Genomic DNA, 22,670 nt, shown 5'->3' with positions numbered 1-22,670 from the left:
TTTTTTTGGTGTATATGGGTTGTGTTGTTGTTGTATTGGTTACTTTTGCATGTCATGAAAATATTAACATAGTTTTTGTTTCTTTTTTTGTGTACTTCCATCAGTGGGCTTCTTCCCTGTCCCAACAAAAATTCAATTTAAAAAAAAAATGTTTTTGTTTTTGCCGATTACAAGGTAGTGAAAATTAGTTCGGCACAACTTATATTTGAAGTTCCTTGAATTATGTTTATCCTTGAGAACAACCGAAAAAATCGAAAGTATAAAACTTTGTCCGTTTTTGTTGGAAACAAAAAAGAACAACATCAATATTGGGAACCTTGTCAAAAAACAAATAAATATAACGTTATACCCGATAGGATATCCAGGCCATTCAAAATGTCTAAAATCGTTCGTAACCGTTATGTGTGCAATGTTTTTTGTCCTCTGGGAAATCGACATACCAATTACACTCAGGTTGGCAAAACTCTACAAGTTCCTTCAGCAAACGGAATATTGGTTGGGATCTGCGAATGGGCTATATCAAAAAAGCTCAATACTTAAAATGAGGGCGGGTATCTTATATGGGGGATATGTCAAAGTACTGACCGTTGATTCTTTTCTGCAGAGATATTTTGCAGCCTTCATGAACCCGGAATGCGGAATTACAGTCCCATCGGTTGGGAAAAGCCATAAAAGAGCCATAAAAGTGGAAATATTGACATATATTGCATATTTTATTCAGAGATATATCTCAACCTCCAAGAATCCAAAATACCACTTCGGTTGTAATATGGACCACGGAGAACTTAAAATGGGGAAGAAACTGATCTATATATTCAAAAATTTCTTCTAAGATGTATCCTAGCCTCAAATAACCCGGAATGCAAAATCAATATCTATTCGATTGGATAATGCACCTAGAACAATAATGAACGAAAATCGGGAGGTTGCCTTATATGGGGACTATGTGAAGATATTGTCCTACATTAAAAGTTTTCTGTAAGGATATTTCCCACCCTCAAGAACACCGAATTCCAAATTACAGTATCTTCGGTTGGAAAATGCGGCTGAAATGGTTCTATACCAAAAAGTGGACATATTTCCTATACCAAACATCTTAACGGTAATAGCATTGTATGTGCCGAATTTCGAAGACCTTCTTAAATATTGCGATCTCTGTCATGATTTCAACTGAATCGACAGAAAATGTTACTCTTGGGTCTCCGAGGAATATTCCGAGGTGTAAAAATTAAATGAAAATCTTTGAATGGAGGGTGTAAAAAGTGGTTGGATAAAAAAGAGGAGGATTTTTAAGAGGGCTTGTAGGTATTCTGCTCAAAAAAGACCGTATGGTGGTTATATATCCATAGAAGACCTCTTAGAGATCTGAATGCCTATTGGAAGTCTTTATGAGGTCTTCTTATCATAGAAAATCTCACTGTATATAGAGAACTTCTTATCGATTTTTACTTTTTATAAGTAGAAGACCCCTTGTCGATCTTCTGCGTATAGAAGACTTCTTGCCGATCTTCTGTCTGTTGAAGGCCTCTCAGAGGTATTCATTCTATAAATGGTCTCTTGTCGATCATGGGCTTCTAGAATACCTCTTTTAAATTTTCTTTCTGTATAAGACCTCTTGCCGATCTTCTGTCTGTAGAAGACCTCTGGGAGGTTTATCATATCTTGAAGGGTTGGAAAGTCATTTAGAGGGTTTTCCTACAAATTCTCCTTTAACCATAAAATACCTCTATAGAAAACCTGTTTTATCAGGAGACGACCGTTTTTCGATATTCTGCTTGTAGAAGGTTCAGTCTGTAAAAGACCTCTTGTCAATATTCTGTAGCCGATCTTCTGTCTATTAAAGACCTCTTAGAGGTATTCAGTCTTTAAGAAATCAGTCTGTAAAATATCAGTTTTTTCGATCATCCTGTAGACCTGTAGTTGATCTTCTTATTCTTTCGATATTCTGCTAGTAGAAGGTTCAGTCTGTAAAAGACATCTTGTCAATATTCTGTAGCCGATCTTCTTTCTATTAAAGACCTTTTAGAGGTATTCAGTCTTTAAAAAATCACTCTGTAAAATATCAGTTTTGTCGATCATTGGTTTTTAGATGTCCTCTTGGAGGTCTACCTTATGTTGAAGTGTTGCAAAGTCATTTAGACGTCTTTCCTCTAAATGCTCCTTTGACCATAGAAGACCTCTATTAAAGTCCTCTTGGCCTATCTTATAGTGGTGAGTATAGAAAAATATCAGTAGAAGACCTCTTCTGTTTGTGGAAATCTTCATGGCGGTCTTTTGGAGGCTAGGAATGTCTATCATGGAGTTCCTTATGAAGGCCATAGAAGACGTATTGGAGGCCTTATAACATAGGAAGGTTTGTTGAACGTATTCTGTCTATAGAAAACATATATTAGTTCTTTTAAAAATGAAATACCTGTTCGAAGTTTCTTGAGAACACTTCTCTTTATGATAATGCTCAAACAGGTCTTTGACACTCTTGCTGAAATGTCTTAGAATATCTTATGGAGACCTTTTATCTATAAAAGACCACTTTGAGATTTTCTGTCTTTGAAATAACTGTTTAGTATATTGTAAATAGAAGATCTCTTGGGGTGCATCTGTCTATAGAATACATCATGGATGTCCTGTCGATAAAATACTTCTTTAATAACTTTCTATTGAAGGTTTTCTATCCATAGAAGACCTGTTGGAAATCCACTTTCTACAAAATATATATTTTTTGTCTTCGATAACTCTCAGCTCTTCTGTCCACAGAAGATCTCTCGGTGGTCTTCTGTCCAAAAAATACGTCTTAGTGGGCTCTCACCTATATAAGGCTTTCATCTGCAATTAGTGGACCTCAGAAGCATTATAGCAGAGCTTTCGGTGACCTACTATAATCTACATTACACTTACCCCTACTCTTCGAGGTCTCTTTGATATATTTTACCTCTAGAAGACCTTTTCGAGATATTCTATCTTTGGCCAGATTATTTTTTCTGATTTTCACTGCTATTCGATTTCATGGTCATAAGCTGATGTTGTCTTCGTGATCATTCAAATCGAAAATTCTACATCTCTTGTAAATATGTCATCTTCACAGTGGGGTTTTGTGTTTCGTAAATCAAAGCGACATCTTCGATCGTTGTAAGGTCACGTCTAGATTTCTTATCTCCCTATGAAATCAATCAGATCTGTACGATATTAATACGAGCCCCTAGGAAACCTAAAGCCAAAAAAGTCTGTGCTAATGGGGATCAGAAATTTGAATATATACATCCGGGAGGTATTGTATTCACCCATACCATCCAACATTCAGTTCGTAAATTCCACATTGTAAACCAGTACTTCTTCTGTGATATTAATGACATATGAGGGGGATCCGAGCTCTTCATTGTACAAACATTCGCCTGGAGAAACCACGGAGTCATAGTCAATCCCTAAAATAGAATAAATAATTATGGACGGTATTTGTGGGACCTTCCTAAGGTCTTCATAGAGAAATTGCAACATTTTAGTGTGTTCACAATGTTTGCGTCAACTATGATTAGTGGACGCATTAAATTCTGTGTCCTCTTCAGGGGCTATCCTCTTCTAGCATTCTGTTTATGAAAGTCATTTGGAAGATCTCAACAAACGTAAAACAAGTCAAGCATGACATATGTATGCATGTGTGTGACGTGAGATTACAATTTTTCCGTACTGATTAGTTGAACCAAGAGGTCAGGTCAGGTTGTTCAGTACATATTTGTTCTCCACCTTTCGAAATACATTTTTGGCTTCCTAGCCGAAAACAAACAGGGTTGTTTTGTTGGTAACTTCAGAACCAAACACAAAACAAAAACGACATGCACTAAAAAAGTGGGCTTGTCCCATTTTTGTTGTGGTTCTATTGCACTCTTTTCCCTCCCTCTACTTCTCCCACTAATCCTCCCTTACATTTTTTAACAGTTTACAATAAATGCTTGTAACTACATAGATTTATTTCTCAGGTGTTCATTGCACGATTCGATTCTCTTCAAATTCAATTAACCGTTAATTATTCTTTGTCGGTTATCTTTTAGTTTTGAAATAAAAAAAATAAAAAGAAGGGCAATTTCATTGTTGAGCACGAACTGGAGAAAAATGGGAGAGGTTCGTTTTTTGTGGTTTTGAAATGACTTTACAAAATTTTTACAATGAGGTCGTTTTCATGTGTGTGTATGTGTGGAAATAGTTCCTTCCGTATGGTTGTTTTTTTTTTGTTTGGAATTCTATTACAAGTATAACAAAAAACAACAACAAAAGATAGCAAGTAATGAAAAAACGAAATTACAACACTACTGAATTGAATTCTCAATGTTCTTCAATGCATTTAATTATTAACTGTGACAGTGTGAGGTTTTTATATTATGACAGTGGTTATACTTTCTAAAATTAGGAGGATGAGAAGGGGGATACAACCGCTCATTCTAGGAAATTGGGATTTATCGAATATGAGAATATCTTACCTTGCGTTTAAGATCCGTTTCAGTTAGAAATCAATTTATGAAAAAAAATCTACAGGTCATACTGGAGCTTAAGAAGAGTTCTCAATACCTATTTTTAAGCTCTAGTATGAAACTATAGGATAACTATAGATATTATTTTTATGTATAGAGAATTTTGTCTATATAGAAAATATTGAAGATCTTGCATCTGTAGCAGAAATATATATTGTTGCCCTCCAACATATGGGAACCTTTTCTCCGTAAATGGTCTATGTTTGAAGGTTTTTTTTATAGGTAAAGGTTTTTTTTAAAGGTGAATGTTGTTTATAGCAGGTCCTAAGAAGATTCTGCATAGAAGGCCTGCAGAAGGTCTTACACATAATATAAGGCGTTCTATTAAAACTAGACATCCAATCTAAAAAAACCTATCTTCTGATTACCTTTAGAAGATATTCCATCTATAGGACCCCTTAAAAATTTTCACATATAAAATACCCCATAGTATACCTACCACATATCTCCTCCGCCACAATACCAAACACCTAGCACTGTAAACATATGGTAGACCAACAACAAAACCAATTCTTCCGCTTTTGCTATTCACACCAATTTTTTAATTTTTTTGTTCATTTAATTTCATATCATATTTTTTAACAGCGAAAAAATTCTATGTAATTGGTTTTATAACACAATAAAATGTTGATATCAAATTTTATTAGGTTTTGTTGGTATAAAAAATTGCACTTCCATTCGGAGCATTGTGGGTTGTCTGTGGTGGTGGTTTAAATGATTTTGAAATTTTGTATTTCGAAAAAAATTCACCCACAACCAAAACGATGATGATGATGACAAATTCTTGTCTGTGGTTTACATGGGATTAATTAAGAAATTAACACGAAGAACTGAATTTAGAACAACTTAGCATATATCATTTTATAATTATTCCCTAATGGTCTGGTAATTTTTTGTTTCTCAAGGCCAATTAGGATAAGGTGGGAGGAAAACAGGCAGGGGAATAGATAGTTTGTTTTTTTTTATGGGATTTTGTCACATTAGATATGTTTTAAATGGGTATTTAACATGTAAAGTAAAAATAGGAGAGAATGAATATTTGAATTTTATTATTTTATTTTGAGATCTAAAAATTTAGAGTCAATATCATTTAAGACTTCATAGTAGCTATCTTGGTTGTCCAGCGGTTCATTAAGGCCTTGCCTATCGGTTTCAGTCTTTCGAGGATTTACCACTGATGAAGTTTCGGTTAACGCTTGATTAGTTGGTTCTATTCTGGTCGAGTCATTTGTGATATATGATCGTTCTGTATCTGGTGCGCTTGTATGTGCTGTTCGTTCTCTTGTGTTTTGATTCGATTGGTTATCCGGAATTAAAATGTCAATATCATTAGTCATTGCTACTACTTATAGAATGTTTAGTATTGCAAATGGGGTATATTGATCAGAGTTTTGGTGTAGCCTCCATATGACGACATATAACTATTTTCGGTATTTTGAAGGTTTTAGTCCCATTTGTTCTCTTATAGTACATATTTCTAAACCGACCTCCATATATCAACACTACACACGATTTCTGGCCGAAACATAAATCTAGCTATATAAAAAATTGCGTACCATTTTTGTACTCTTGTAGTACTTATTCTACATTTCTTAATTCATAGGTTCATAGGTTCACTCCAATCCTACACCCCAACAAAAATTCTAACTCGAAATTTCAGGATTACAGCTCCACTTTTCGTACACATATTAACAAATATCTAAAATTGCCTACATGTGCCAATCTTACACTCCGACAGTAGTGTTAGTATCAATTTTCAGGATTCCAGCTACACCCGTTCCTCAAAAATTCAAATTGTAGCAAATTTAGTACCGTTTAGTACTTTTCCTTTACACGAGTACACACTTTCAGAACCACCTCCTTATATCAACCCTACTTCTCAACATTGATTTGCATTCCAAATGTAATGTTGTAAGCTCTATCCGATCACATGCTACCATATTGTAACAAATTTAGTACATTTCGAATATTTGTAGTTCAAATTTTCAAAAACCCTATGGTACATCTATCCTAAACTCCATCAGTGACCCTCATTCGAAATATAAGAGTTCTAGTTCTACAGGCTTCGTACTTCTTAATACTTTTCGCGCCATTCTAGTATGATTTTCCAAAAAATCAGTGTTTTCTGACACTTTGGTCTAAGACTGATCTTTATCCCAAATTTCAAGATTCTAGCTTCAGCCGTTTTGTCTGGGCGTTGATAAATCGTTAAGTCAGTCAATCACTTTACTCTTTTATTAATATAAATAAAGCAGTTTTTAACGCTTGTTACAGCCGAAGTGGCTGACGAAGCGATGACTCAAATCCTAGATAGTCCTCTTTATTTACAACATCCAACACGTCTTTTTGGGTCTCCTATTTTATTTTCCCGTTCGCACTATTTTTGCGAACACTGTATAGCATAACTCCTAGCAATCTTTGCATAAGAGGGCAGTTCCTTTGAAATTGTTGGTACATTCTTCCCCTTTGGTAATGTCCGACTTCTATGTTCATTGATGACTCAAATTATATCATTGAATTCGGAGCTTTCATCACATGCTCATCATGTCCATGTTATATCCGGTCCTTACGGAAAATTACGATGTAGCCCTCAGTCGATGGATTCTCATGGCAGTCGCTTTTAACTTCAGGTTGGCTTCTCTGTTTTCCCTTTATATCAGCCGATAGGAAGCCATTTTTTACAAGTTTGGCGTTCGTCTGCTCTTCCAGAGATCCAATTTTTTAGTCGTTAATTCTTTTGAGCATCAGTTGCTGTTTACGATTGTTCCTTCAATTTATCCCGGTCAGTTTTTGACTTGGTGCCCCTGTTAATTGATTCTTTCTTATTGAGAGCTGTTTGCTCACTACCTCTACCATCCTATCAGCCTCTTCCCTCCATCGGCATTCTAATATGTTTGTATTTGTCATAACCTGTGTTCAGAGTCGGAATTTTAGTTTATTTTCCCGCCTGTTTCCAAAGGTCGGGTCGAGATTGCTCTTCTCCTGTGGTCCTTAAACTCAGATCTAATTTTTCTCGTTGGCTGCGGTACCTTGACTACAAATTCCAAGATATCCACGTCACATGGGCAAATCAACGACACTCGCCGGTACCGAGTTATTTGGGCCCTGCACCATAACTTTATTCTTTTTCGTACTTTTCATGTGCTTTTTTGTTTTAGGGGAAGACATCCATAGTCAGTTTTAGTCCGCGGGGACAACGCCTTCAAATTCTACTGATCGTAATAGATAAGTGTAATCAATTTTGTGATAAATTCTGTGCATGTAAAATAAATCCCACACATCTTCTTATGGAAGAAATCACGTCTGCCATTGTGGCGTATACGTGGTGTCAGTACTTATACGCCCGATGGTCGCATATGATTTTTTGGCATACGGACATATAACTCCATCGGAATCTACTATATTTGTGTACTCTCCATCATAGTATGGTAGATTTTTCTTATTAGTCCACGTTTTTGATAGATCAGATAAAAATTTTGAGATGAAGTGGACCGAAAACTTAATTTTTTTATGTTTTTTTTTCGAGTCGATCTAGGCCACAATTATAATCCGCACATCACAACACAATCCACGGTGGAGGGAATCTGGACAAGTAATTAGAAGTGTTGTACTAAATATTGGGAATATTCGGAAAATATGTCAGTGTAAGGAAAAGGTGCTGTTGATCTCTAATGGGGCAAAAGGGTGCAACTATCACGAAATATTGCCGAGGTTAGAGTTCCGTGGTAGTTGTATAAGGTATCGTATGGTCGGCCCGTCTAACTATACTGCTCCGCTCACTGGTTTTTTTGTTAGGGTAATACTGTCATAGTCAGTTTTGGTCCGTGGACAATGCCCAAAACTTGGTTGATCAAACTATACAAACCATATTCAGACCTCCAGATGCAACATATTATAATAGATTAGTTCGATATTTTTTTGATTAAAATCCACGTAAAATCATAGGAGAAAATCACATATACCATTGTGGCGTATACGTGGTGTCAGTAATTATACGACATATGGTGCCATGGACTGTTATCTTTGACATACGGCCATATACATCATCGGAAGTGGATATATGTATATACTCTCCGCAAGAGTAAGGTGGACGAATCTTTGGTTACAAGCAAGCTCGATGGTGTGCTTTATCAGTCCACGTTTTTGGGTAGTCCCAGTATAACGGTAACCTTAAATATGAGATATTTTATTCTACCAAATATTTGGCCCCCATAGAACGGTGCCTTTGGAGCACGTTTTTTGAACCAATGGGTTCAATGGCCCAAAATTTCAGAGTAGCCCCATATATGGGTACCCTTCATTATTCTGTATATTGGGAGACTTTGGAACGTTTTTTCAACGGAATTGGGTCTTATTTAATATATTGGATAATGGATATTCATTGCCCCATTTGGTATTTTTGTTTTTGCTGTCCCTCTTCACAATTTTTTTAATTTCAAATTTTTAACAACAATTCAACTGTACAAACAACTAAAGTTTATATTTTTTTGCAATTTCCTCTTTATACGCAGGAAAGATTTAACAAATTGCGGCAAAACAACATCAGCATCAACATCTCGAGAGTATGTCTTCTTCAGAATATAACATGATGATGACCTCAAGGGGTGATGTTGTGGTGGCTATATAAAGAAAAAAAAAAAAACACCGACTAATTCTGTAAAAATCAAGCTTGTACAAAAGCTTAGTGTTGTAATAACAAATCGCATACACATACAAATACACTGTTAATAAAACATCAACGATTTTGTAACTAACAAAATTTTATAAAAAAAAAATTAACTCCACATCATTTTGTAAAAAAAGCTAAAAAACGAAGACGCAATGATTTGGATAAGTTGCTGCTTTAGCTGTCTCCATTACTATTCTTCTTTGTTTTCATCATTTTGTATAAAACAACAACAACAATATTAACCACAAAAAATTGAGAAATCCAAAAATCTATGGCATTGATGGTTTGATTGAAACCCCCAAAACAAACTTCAAACAACGCTGCGAACTTGCTTAACTAGCCCAAAAAAAATTATAAAAAAACTGCATAAAAACAAGAGACTCATCGGACCTAAAAAATCCCAGCCACATCCCCTATTTGCTGAAACAGGGGAGGGTAACTAACTGAAAAAAGCAACAGCAGACATACCCAAAACTGCAACATGCATACAAACAAATATCTAAATAACAAAACGTCATACAATTCATCAACATCGTCATCATCATCACCACCACCAACAACATCATCGCCCTTAACCTCATTAACGTCATCATCATTATCTCCATCATCATCGACAACATTTGATGTCGATCATTCACATCCATATCAGCGCAGCCATTATTTATCGCAACATTCCTCATACCATTCTCATCATCCAACAACACCAACAAACAGTAACAGCAACAACAACAACCATTCATCGTTTGCCTCCTCGATTGATTTAGAACCATACCTAGAAGCCATGGAGGCACGTTCAATGCAGCGTCACCCGGAAACAGATGTCTGGGAAGAATTGCAGCGCAAAGAATCGGACATTTTGCTGGCCGCTGAACTGGGCAAGGCATTGCTCGAAAAGAACCAGGAACTGGTGAAGCAGCATGAAAAGCTAATTGAAGAGAATTCCATTAAAATAGAGGTAAGTGTGGAAAGTTATTTAATTTGTTTCATATTTTTTTTCTTATTAGTAAGTGAAAATATTTGGGGTATTCACATTGTTTGTAGATGACTTAAAAAATGATTATTTAAATTTAATACTAGGAACTAAAAAAAAAATATTGGTAACCCTGATGCTCTTATAAAACAATTGTGAGATAGAAATAAACTATTGAACGAATTCCGAACTAGTAGATTTCGGTCCATATAGCACATTAATTAAAATATTTCATTCATCTTGTTCATGGTTCACAATTTAGTTTGTTGTTCAATTGATCCCCATTCAACTCGTTAATATTTCACTACCTAGTTCGTCGATCAATTCGAACTTTTGGTGCTCGGCATAAGACTGGTACTAGTTTATTCGTGAACTAATAAATTCCATTGTGACCAAAAAGGGTTTCTCCCATCGTCTTTTGACTTTGGATAGACTTTCCGAACACTATACATTTTTATAAACATTTTGTGAACTGAAAAATTGGATCATCACGTCTATTTCACCTGTAGCTGCAAACAGTTCAATTTGATTTAGTAGATTTAGTTCATTGTTCAATAGGTTACCATTGAACTAGTTCATAGTTCAATACCAAGTTCGTCGATCAACTCGAACTTTTGGTGCCCAGCATAAGTGAATACTCCGTTCAGTTAATAAACTGAAATTTAAAGACTAACATTCAATGGAACTAGTTTGTTCTTGAAGTAATAGTCCAAACAGGTTTCTCCGAAAGAAATTGCGCATAAGAAATTAAAATTAGACATAAATTTAGAAATATGAAGAAAAATTGCATCATCACCTCTATTTAAGCTATAATTCCAAACAGTTCAAGGTTAATTAGTAGATTTAGTTCATTGTTCAATAGGTTACCATTCAACTAGTTCATATAGTTCACTACCTAGTTCGTCGATCAATTCGAAATTTTTGTGGCCAGCATAAATGAGTACTGCGTTCAGTTAACAAACTGAACTTTAAAGATTGGCATTCAATGAAACTAGTTCGTTAGTGTACTAAATAATTCTTTTGTGAAATTGGGACCAATTTGCGTTCTCCGAACGAAATTGCACATAAAAAGTAAATTTGGAATATGAAGATGCACGGGAAATATCTTTTGACTTTGTATAGATTTTTTGGAAACTTTACATTTATATTATTTTTTTAACTATTCCACTGGCTCACCACATCTATTTCAACTGTAATTCTAAAGAGTTCAATGTTAGTTAGTAGAGTTGGGTATTTTCGTTCCGAAAGAGTTTGATCTGGGTTGTACGTTTTTAGTAGCGAATTATAAAATAATTATTAGTGTTAATCACTGACTTACACAATTTCAAAGCCTACCATCTTGTCCTATAAAACGTTTGTGAAGAATTGCTGAGTTTTTGATCGACATGTGAACTAGTGTCATATATTTGAGTCCAATAATAGAACTATGTTGCTCATTTGGTTCGTAGTTCACTATTAAGATCATTGATACATCAGTCCTCATTGGTCTCGTTTATAGTTCAGTTCGGTCAAAAAAGAAAAAAAAACTGAACAAAATTGGGTATATAGTCCACTGACCTAGTTCATACGCTCTTTTCAGAGAATAGTTCAATATAACTTCTTTGTTCGTGAACTTAACAACTCTGTTGTGAACTAGTCGCCTAACAGTGACGCGTTCTCCGAAAGAAATTGATCATAGTGGGTCACCCCACAGACATGTGACATGTTCTCTGATCAAAAATTCGGATAAATATCTGATGTTATTCATTTAGTTCCATATTTCAATCGTTCATTGGTATACATCGGTTAATTCGGCCAATAAACGAGAATGCGTAGATGAACGATTGAATCAAAAGGAACTCGGTAAAAGAAATTACCTGACCTAATACCCATCGTTCCTTTTGCAATAAGAAAAAAAGCAATGATAAGCAGTTTGTGTTGAAGTACTTCCCTGGTAACTCACTCAAGACCAGTGAACCATTTAAACTCTATGAAACATTGGGAAGCTAGTGAACCATTGTAGAGAGCTGATGAACCATTATTGAACAAGTAATAATGGTTCCATTATTGTATCGGAAGTTACCACAATTATCTGCATGAACGTTTTGAATTACAATCCTTGAAAACTAGAGTTGGGTCGTCCCAACGAAATTGTTCATTGTAACTATTCCTATAACGAAACGATAGGAATTAGATCCAGTTTTTAGTTCCATTTACTGAACTTGAGATGCTGATACATTGTTAAAAATATGTAAACATATACTCTTTTATTATTGTGTAAATCTTAAAATTATTTATGAAAATAAAATGATTATCGTCCTGCAGCTGAAATCTAAAAACAACTAGAATTTCTTTCCATTTTTACTCAATTTGTTTACTTTTTTAATCCTTCAACGAATCAACACGAAATTCTGCGAACGAAAATAACGATGAAAGAGAGAGATTCCAAGGAACTATCTAGGAATGAGAACCATATTAAGGAACTAGTTCCTACTTAAATCGATCCAATCCATGGTCTAGATGCCCAACTCTATTAGAAACTATCGGAAACTATCGGAACACTGAAACAATGAAGACTATTGAACTGTATTTAACTGGTTAATAACTCATGAACTTGTAAACTATTGATGAGCTGGTGAATCATTTGGGAATAGTGTGAACCATTTACAAACTAGTGAACAATTTGAAAAATGTAGAACTTATTTGGGAACTTTGTGAGTCATGTTGAACTAGTACACCATTGTTACGCTAGTGATGCCCAATAAGAAAAGGTTTGAAAATAATTTTATGCCAGTAAACCTCTAAAAGGGTACTACCCAGGGTTTAGAAATTTAACCTATTTACAATTTTCGAATTTAAGATTATCTTAACAATAATTTGTGAGCCACTTGATGACCAGGTGGACATTTTGTGATCTGCAATTGAAATGGCATATCAAGTATGAACTTTTAAACTTTTCTAAATCTAGAGAACCAATATCGAAGTGTTATGGTGAACTAGTGAAACATTTAGAATTTTTTTGAACAGTTTAGAAAGTAGTCGAACATTGTAAAACGAGTGGTGAGCTTGGACAGAACTGAACCAGTGAAACATTTGGCATGGATAGAACTGAACCAGTGAAACATTTGGCATGGTGAACTAGTTTTTTAATTTTTAGAAATTAGTTGAACATTGTAAAATTAGTAGTGAGCTTGGACAGAACTGAACCAGTAAAACATTTGTGAACTCTGTGAACAATTGGCGGACCTGTAAACGCTTTGTTGATTATTGAATTTTTGCAGAGATATTGCAAGCTTTATGAACAATTGATTAAAAGAAGTGTGGCTACCCATAGGGCAGTAAGTGAACCATTTGGAAACTTGTAAATACAAAAACAGCTACGACCATGAATTAAATTGCGAATCCTTTGTGATAGCGATCATTTTGGCAACTAAAAGTGGCAAAACCTCTAATGAACTATTGAACCTTTATCAATCAGTGAACTTTTAGAGAACTATTGAACCATTTATGAAGTAGTGGTTAATTGAAGCATGGGTAAAAATATGGGTGTTGGTGAACTTTTTCGGATCGTGAGCTAGGTTTCGAATCATTTGTAAACTATAGAACTATTCACAAGAAATATGGATTCAGTGATTCCCCTTTAAATTTAGAATATGAACTAAATTTTCAATATCGTTTAAGTTAGTACACCGGATTGGAACCAGTTGATATTCCCAAATTTAGATATAAGGGTATTGTGAAAGTTTTTTTTTTTTTTTTATCAGAGATATTTGTCGTCTTCTCTATATATAAAAAAATACATAACGGTATTTTTTACATCGACGAAGTAAGATATACTCTGTGAATGATTCAGTGGGTTTTGATAAAATCTTATTTGATTCAAGGATGGAACACTTATTTTGAATATTCTTAAAATATAGTTTTTCTGAATTTTTTTTCGAACTACTTTCAAATTTTATATTACATTTTGAATGCCTCTATGCATGTTTTGAAGAATTCGGTGCTTTTATCCTTTAGATGAAGACTAGCCTTGGATTCCTCCGTATTAATGAATAACTATGAGGGCTTTTCTGAGTAGATGGGGACCTCAGAGGTCTACTGCGTATGCGAAGCCCACTAATCTTCTCTCTGTATAGAGAAATGCCACTTAGATATTATCGGTGCAGATGAATAACGCAGAGGTCATCTCTTTATACCTCTGAGGACTTCTCGGTATAGAAGAAAATTTCTGAGACATTCCCTGTATAGATAAAGACCTCTGAGGTTATCTCTATATAGATGAATATCTCGTCGGTCTTCTCCGTATAGAAAAATACCTCTGAGGCCTTCATCGATATGTTCTCAAAAATATGAGGTATTTATTAGCATATACTCCAAAAATTTACCACTATTTCATAAACTCACTATTTTTATACCCTCCACCATAGTATGGAGGGTATATTAGTTTTGTTTTTCCGTTTGTAACGCATCGAAACAATCATTTCCGACCCTATAAAGTATATATATTCTTGATCAGCGTAAAATTCTATGACGATTTAGCCATGTCCGTCTGTCTGTTGTAATCACTCTAGCGTCTAAACGAATTGAGATAGAGCCTCAGGCAGGTCAAGTTCGAAGATGGGCTATATCGGTCCACGTTTAGGCATAGCTCCCATATAAGGGTACCCCCAAATTTCGGTATTTTGGGGTTCTTGAGCGTGTTTTTCAACCGAATTCGCTGAAATTTGGTACTTTGAGTTCTTATTGGGTAGCAAATCTGCCCACTAAAAATTATAAATATAGGTCAATTTTTTCTGGTACCCCCCATATAACGGTACCCCTCAATTTTCCGTATTTTGGGGTTCTTGAGCGCGTTTTTCTACCGAATTCGCTGAAATTTGATACATTGATTTATATAACCGGTTTGTGGAAATGTCGACATAGGTCCACTTTTTGGTATTTTCCCTATATTTTCATTTCAAGTACCTGTCAGTATATCTATGGTGGAGGGTATCCGAACTTAACGCTTTTTCACTTGTTTAATTTTGTAAAATGCTGTACATTTGTTATCTTTGATGAAAGCGTGTACAATTGTTTACCGCTATTTCCATTCTAATAATTTCAACTGAAATCTGGAATGGTGTCTTGTGGAAAGCTGTTTATGAATACAGAATTTATTCTTAACTGATTTTAATATTTGTTTGCGCTTGCCAATGAAAGGTTTTTCAACTTTCCATTTGTGTTTTTCATGTCGTTTTGAATTGTTTGTGGCTGTTCTTTTGTTCTCAATTTCTTCTATTGTTTGAAGATCTATGCAAATGTAGTAGAGATTCTGCAGTCACAATATCGATGGTCAGTAAGAAAACCAGGAAGAGAATGTAAGAATTTTCAAAATATTCAATATTAGTATTCACTTAAAAAATTAAACCAAAGCATCTGACAGTTACTTGCATTGAAAATTATTTTCTCTTGGATTTTTTAAGGTTTTGGTCTCCAGAATGCCTTAAGATTTCGTAAAGAAATAATTCTCCTAACCATATCCCATAATAATTGCCACTTAATAATGCCATGGACTTTAAGTTGACACCTAAAAATAATAAAACCACTTAGCATTGACATTCCCACAAATATCCTCCTTCACACCACCTGAGGATGGCTAGATAGGTAGGTAGGTCTTTAATAATTCCCTGGAAAAAAATAACTAGGCAAACAAAAATTGACCATTAGTCATGCAATTGCGTCTTATATTTTATACTAGGATAAAATTTTCGTTTTAGGTTTTTTGTTTTTTTTTATACCCTTCACCACACTGTGGTACAGGGTATTATGTCTTTGTGCATATGTTTGTAACAGGCAAAAATAATCGAGATAGACCCATGGTTCCTTTCGAGAATATGCATAGAATCACTTTCTGAGTCGATTTATGCATGTCCGTCCGTCCGTCCGTCTGTCCGTCTGTCCGTCTGTCCGTCTGTCCGTCTGTAGATGTTAAATTGTAAACAAAGTACAGGTCGCATTTATGATCCGAATTGGATGAAATTTGGCACAGCTCATTTGTTTGGCTCAAGGACGAACCCTATTGAAATTGGGAAAAATCGGTTCAGATTTAGATATAGCTCCCATATATATTTTCGTCCGATTTAATGTAAACGGTCCCTATATATCTTTCGATTTGCACGAAAATTGGCACAGCGTAATGAATTAGGTCTAGAATGATGTGTGTAAAATTTCATAAAAATCGGTTCAGATTTAGATATAGCTCCCATATATATCTTCGTCCGATTTAAGGTAAATTGTGTACCAAAGCCCCTATATATCTTTCGATTTGCACGAAATTTGGCACAGCGTAATGAATTAGGTCTAGAATGATGTGTGTAAAATTTCATAAAAATCGGTTCAGATTTAGATATAGCTCCCATATATATCTTCGTCCGATTTAAGGTAAATTGTGTACCAAAGCCCCTATATATCTTTCGATTTGCACGAAATTTGGCACAGCGTAATGAATAAGGTCTAGAATGATGTGTGCAAAGTTTCGTGAAAATCGGTTCAGATTTAGATATAGCTCCCATATATATCTTCGTCCGATTTAAGGTAAATTGTGTACCAAAGCCCCTATATATCTTTCGATTTGCACGAAATTTGGCACAGCGTAATGAGTAAGGTCTAGAATGATGTATGCCAAGTTTCGTGAAAATCGGTTCAGATTTAGATATAGCTCATATATATATATATATAATATATATATATATATATAAGGTAAATAGTCCACTAAAGTCCCTGGAAATCTTTTGGTATAGCGTACTGAATTAAGTCTAGAATGATGTGTGCAAAGTTTCGTGACAATCGTTTCAGATTTAGATATAGCTCCCATATATATTTTCATCCGATTTAAGGTAATTGGTGTACCAAAGACCCTATATATCTTTCGATTTGCACGAAATTGGGAATAGCGTACTGGCATTTGGGTCTATAATAATTTGTGCTAAGTTTCATGAAAATCGGTTCAGATTTAGATATAGCTCCCATATATATTTTTGCCCGATTGTATATAATTGGTGCACCAAAATCCCTGGAAATCTTTTCATTTGCACGAATTTTGGCATAGCGTACTGAATTAAGTCTAGTTTCGTGAAAATCGGTTCAGATTTAGATATAGCTCCCATATATATTTTCGTCTTTCGATTTGCACGAATTTTGGTATAGGGTACGTTGGTCAGCTAAGTACTTCGCTTTGTTACAAGAGACATTTGGGTTTGAAAGGTTTTTTGTATAGAATCAATAGCTTCTGGGGAGAATATCCCAACAAAAAACTAAGGGAACTTATAAGGATCAGTGGCGTGATGCGAAACTATAGTCTTCCCTGCCTTACCCCTAGGCAATCAATGCCATACATTCCCCACTAATAGATAGTTGGTTTTTATAAAAACAAAATACAAATGGTATCCTAAATAAATCGCCAACACTACTGAAGTACTGAATTAAGTCTAAAATGATGTTGCTAAGCTGCGTGAAAAGATCCATAGCAAGGCCGAATGACACAACGTACTGAAGTAATATAAATTAGTCTCTGGCAATTTTCCCTGAAATCGGTTCAGATATAGATATATAACAAAATCGCGTCGTCTGTTGGGATACTATGTAGAATATACCCAAAGTGGTGAAGGGTATCATATAGTCGGCCCAGTCCGACTTTACTACTTTCCTTACTGGTTTTTTTTGAATTGGCATATGGAAAATTTCCGTTACGTGGGTGTATACCCACCGATACCTCCCTCGCACAACCATTATTGCAGTTTGGCTGCACTTAAGTTCTTTTAGGTACTTTGTTTTACAAATAAATAAATCATATAGAGGTTGTTGTTATTTTTGATGTTATTGTAGTTGTTGCTGCATTTACGTCTGCACAACAACAACAAAAATTATTGATTTTTTTGCTGTCATTGTCAGCCAGTTGACATTTTGTTGTTAGTTTGAATGGTATTATCGTCGGTGGGTTGCTAGATTATTATTACGATAAAAAATAATAATTATTTTATTACCTGTCATCTGGCCACGAGCAATGGTTGTCTTTTGTAGTTTTTTTCCAAGGAGGATGAGTCAGAACAAATATTGAAATTTTATTACTATTTAAAAAATACCGAAATATAGAGAAGTTCGAATACAGGAGAAGATTTTAGAAGTTTCTCAATATTCACCTATATAAAATACCTTAGAGCCTTCTTTATATAGACAGTTAGAAGAATTCTCAAGATATAGTCAAAATCGTTTACAACGACACCATTTATAACGACATATCGGTTATAAAGACTTACCCAAAAGTCCAAGAAAAAATTCTCTTCTTTACATCACATCGTTTATAACGACATACCGCTTATAGCGACCAAGTTTGCGGGTCCCTTGACTCTCTTCACTTCACACGATGAGGAAACTCTCCACAGTTCAAATTTCCTTATTAGAGCGAAGAGTTTGATGATAAAGGTATTGGGTGCTGGAGGTTAGGCTAAGTAAGATTAGTTTATGTAGTTCTTAAGGAAAAATTTACAATAAAATCAGAATGGAAATAGCAATCAATGCGAACCTGCGAGTTCTTCTCTTTATAGTTGATGACCTCAGAGGTCTTCTTTGTATAGATGAAGACCTCAGAGATCTTCTCTGTATAGATATAAGCCTCATAGGTCTTCTATGTATAGACGAAGACCATCACTAAACATATGACGACCTCAGAGCTCTTTTCTGCATAGATGAAGACCTTCAGAGGTGCTTTTCAATGTATAGATGAAGACCTCAGAGGTATTCTATGTATAGATGAAGACCTTCAATAAACTGATGAAGACCTCAGGGGATTTTCTCTGTATAGATGGAGAACTCGGAGATATATTCAGTATATATGAAGATCTTCAAAGGTCTTCTCTGTATAGGTGAACACCTCATAGAACTTCTATGTATAGATGAAGTCCTCAGAGGGCTTCTATGTATAGATGAAGATCTTCACTAAACAGATGAAGGCCTTAGAGGTCTTTTCTGTATAGAATAATGCCTCCGAAGTCTTCTCTGTATAGACGAAGTCCTCGATGGTGTTCTCTGTATAGATGCAGACCTTAGTGGTCTTCTCTGTATAGATGAAGACCTCAGTGATTTTCTCTGTATAGATACAGACCTTAGTGGTCTTCTCTGTATAGATGAAGACGTCAATGGTCTTCTCTGTATAGATGAAGACGTCAATGGTCTTCTCTGTATAGATGAAGACCTCATAGGTCTTCTCTGTATAGATGAAGACCTCAGAGGTCTTCTCTGTATAGATGAAGACCTCAGAGGTCTTCTCTGTATAGATGAAGACCTCAGAGGTCTTCTCTGTATAGATGAAGACCTCAGAGGTCTTCTCTGTATAGATGAAGACCTCAGAGGTCTTCTCTGTATAGATGAAGACCTCAGAGGTCTTCTCTGTATAGATGAAGACCTCAGAGGTCTTCTCTGTATAGATGAAGACCTCAGAGGTCTTCTCTGTATAGATGAAGAACTCATATAGCAGTCGAAACGAAAAGTTGTATGTTTCCCTTTCAATTTCCTTTATCAAAAATGTTCTTTTATCAAAAATAATGATAACATTCGAAAGCAGGGGGTTACTGTCAGAGCAATATTATCATTTTTGTTTTTGTATTTTTGTAGGACCACAATAATAAATATTTCATTCTGAGTGAAATAAATGTGTCCCACGAAATGCAAATAATCTGAAAAAATAAATCAGGCAGGAGAACAAATAGACAGGCCGACCTGCGAGCAGGCAGTCAGGAGACAGGCCATAATGAATGAATATCGATTTACTATTTACTCTTTGCAGGTTAACATACACATACATGAGTTAATAGCAGGCGGGAGTGGGAGAGTGGCATTTACGCGATATGACAACAAAATACTCCCTATCGAGTTAAACGAACGCATAAATCCTTGGGAAGGTTCAAGGTGTGCCATTTACTCCAAACGAAAAAAAACAGAAACTACCAACTTGTATTCCTAAAGTTTACTTGTACTTCGTGTTGCTCCCGTTCCCCTTTCCCTATACGTTGAGGACAAAGTCACACACGCACATACGTACCTGTGCCATGGAAATTCGTATAACCTTCACTAAGGTTATGGCTAAGTTTTATCTACTAACAAAAATTTTTGGTAGTTTGTGTTTTTTTCGTTAAAGTTTAAGGTAAACCATTGACTTCTATCCCGACCAGGTTAGAGAGATAATTGTCTATTGGAGAACTAATTGTAATTTACTTGTCAATAGACTGGCGGGTGGAATATCTATGCCAATAGGCATATTGTCTGATAATATGCGGTAAATTATTAATAAGGTGGAGTGAGTTAGAAGGTCTTTGAACTCAGCGGGATATTTAAGGTTTAGGTTCGATATAGAACAGTTTTTTTTAAAGGATTGCAGATCGAGGAGAAGGTCGTAATGCAAATTACAAAACCAGTGGAAATGCTGGGGTCTTTTTTAATTGATATTACATGTCTCCATTGTAATAGTAGACACTATTAGGGTTTTAGGGTCTGGAAACTTCAGAGATCAGAGATCTAAGCACAAATAGACTTTAGATGTTATTATATAGATAAAAAATCTATGGCACTAAAATATCCTCTGAGGGACTAGAGGATGTCCAACTTCTTATATACAGAGAATACCTGAAGGGCTTCTACAGGAAACATTTATGAGGTCAGGGAATACCTCCGAAGTTTTCATCTATGTGGAAAAGATCTCTGAAGTCTGCAAATATACATAGACGACCTTTGAGATCTTCGTTTATATCGATTGGCCTCTGAGGTTTTTATTTGTACTGAAAGGACATTTGAAATCTTCATATATTCTGATAATACCTCTGATGCCTTCGTCTATACAAAGATGACCTCTAAATACTCCGTCCAACGAAAATACTTCTCACCTCTTAATCTGTACTAAGAAGATTTTTGAGGTCTTTATCTATACAGAGAAGACCTGTGAGGTCATCACTTATACTGAGAAGACTTCTGATACTTTTATTGATATGGATAAAAGTTCTGAGGACAGAGAAGACTTATGAGAGAAGATCTCTGAGGTCTTCACCTATATATAAAAACCTGTGAGGTCTTCATCCACACAGAGAAGACCTGTGAGGTCTTCATGTATACAAACAAGACCTCTTAGGTCGTCATCTATACTGAGAAGACCGTATATACAGAGAACACCTCTGAGGTCGTCATCTATACTGAGAAGACTTCTAAAGTCTACATCTATACAGAGAACGATGTCCAACGAAAATACTTCTCAGCCCTTAATCTGTACTGAGAAGATTTTTGAGGTCTTTATCTATACAGAGAAGACCACTGAGGTCATTACTTATACTGGGAAGACTTCTGATACTTTTATTGATATGGATAAAACTTCTGAGGACAGAGAAGACCTATGAGAGAAGATCTCTGAGGTATTCACCTATATATAAAAACCTGTGAGGTCTTCATGTATACAAACAAGACCTCTTAGGTCGTCATCTATACTAAGACAACCATATATACAGAGAACACCTCTGAGATTGTCATCTATACTGAGAAGACCTCTAAGATATACATCTATACAGAGAAAACCTCTGAGGTCTTCATCTATGCAGAAAAAACCTCTGAGATCTTCATCTGCACAGAGAAACGATTTGAGGTTTCCATCTATACCTAAGACCTCTGAGGCCTTCATCTATACAGAGAAGAATACTTTGAATATCATAATATGTCTTCATTGTGAATACATTACAAGTAGCGACCATACCCGTCGAAGTTTCTGAATACATGTTAAATTAAATTTTTAAGTTTATTTCCTAACCTCAAAATAAAAGAGAACCCACAAACTATCACCTTTGAAAGCCATCCAATTAACCAGTAGCTAAAAAAATCGACACCATTGAAGCAAATCCTTTGAAATATTAATTTTCCATTTCATTTGAAATGTGCCATGAGGACAAAGAGGTTGAAAATGAGCAGAACAGAAAAGAAAAATAGCAGATTCTCTAGCGCAATTGAAATAAATGTCATATTCCGTTGACATGCCATGTCATGCCATAGTAGGACAGTTGTGAATGAAATAAAAAAGTAATCAATATAAAAGGTTGGATGGTCGGCCGGTAGTTGGACATTTATGTACCTGCAAAAGAATAAAAAAATGCGGCCCACAGGATGACAAAAAATTGTTACACCTGTTCATTTTCCCTAACTTGATGAGTAATACCAGCAACAACAAAAACCAAAAAAAAAAAAAACCAACTACATTTATTTAAATGTAACGACCGAACTACCCTTACCTTCCATAACACAGTTTGTCGTTACACATCTAACCCATATTTATTTTCCTGGCAGAACTGCTTCTTCATCAGCCGTTTTTTTCGGATTAGAATAAATAGGGAGTGCTCCGAACACGCACGTACATATGTACGTACAGACATACAAAAGTACGCACTTCTTGTGTACTTCTGCCGTCATGTACGTGACATTATTTGTATTACAGAAAAAAAACAACAATAACAACAACTATCAATGG

The 22,670-nt window shown here is 35.3% G+C and overlaps 1 protein-coding gene across 1 annotated transcript in view; it reads left to right on the top strand.

Annotated features, from left to right (window-relative positions):
* The first annotated feature begins 9,670 nt into the window (after positions 1-9,670).
* LOC133324832 (bicaudal D-related protein homolog) overlaps positions 9,671-22,670 on the top strand; it is a 146,476-nt gene continuing 133,476 nt past the window's right edge. The window contains exon 1 of the mRNA XM_061533661.1: positions 9,671-10,144. Within this exon, the coding sequence (XP_061389645.1) occupies positions 9,671-10,144 (474 nt within the window). The remainder of the gene's footprint in view (positions 10,145-22,670) is intronic.

Source organism: Musca vetustissima, unplaced genomic scaffold (assembly GCF_032173495.1).
Source record: "Musca vetustissima isolate MV318-11 ecotype Yass unplaced genomic scaffold, APGP_CSIRO_Mvet_v1 utg14330, whole genome shotgun sequence".
NCBI classification, from domain to species: Eukaryota; Metazoa; Arthropoda; class Insecta; order Diptera; family Muscidae; genus Musca; species Musca vetustissima.
This window is presented reverse-complemented; position numbering and strand designations above follow the sequence as displayed.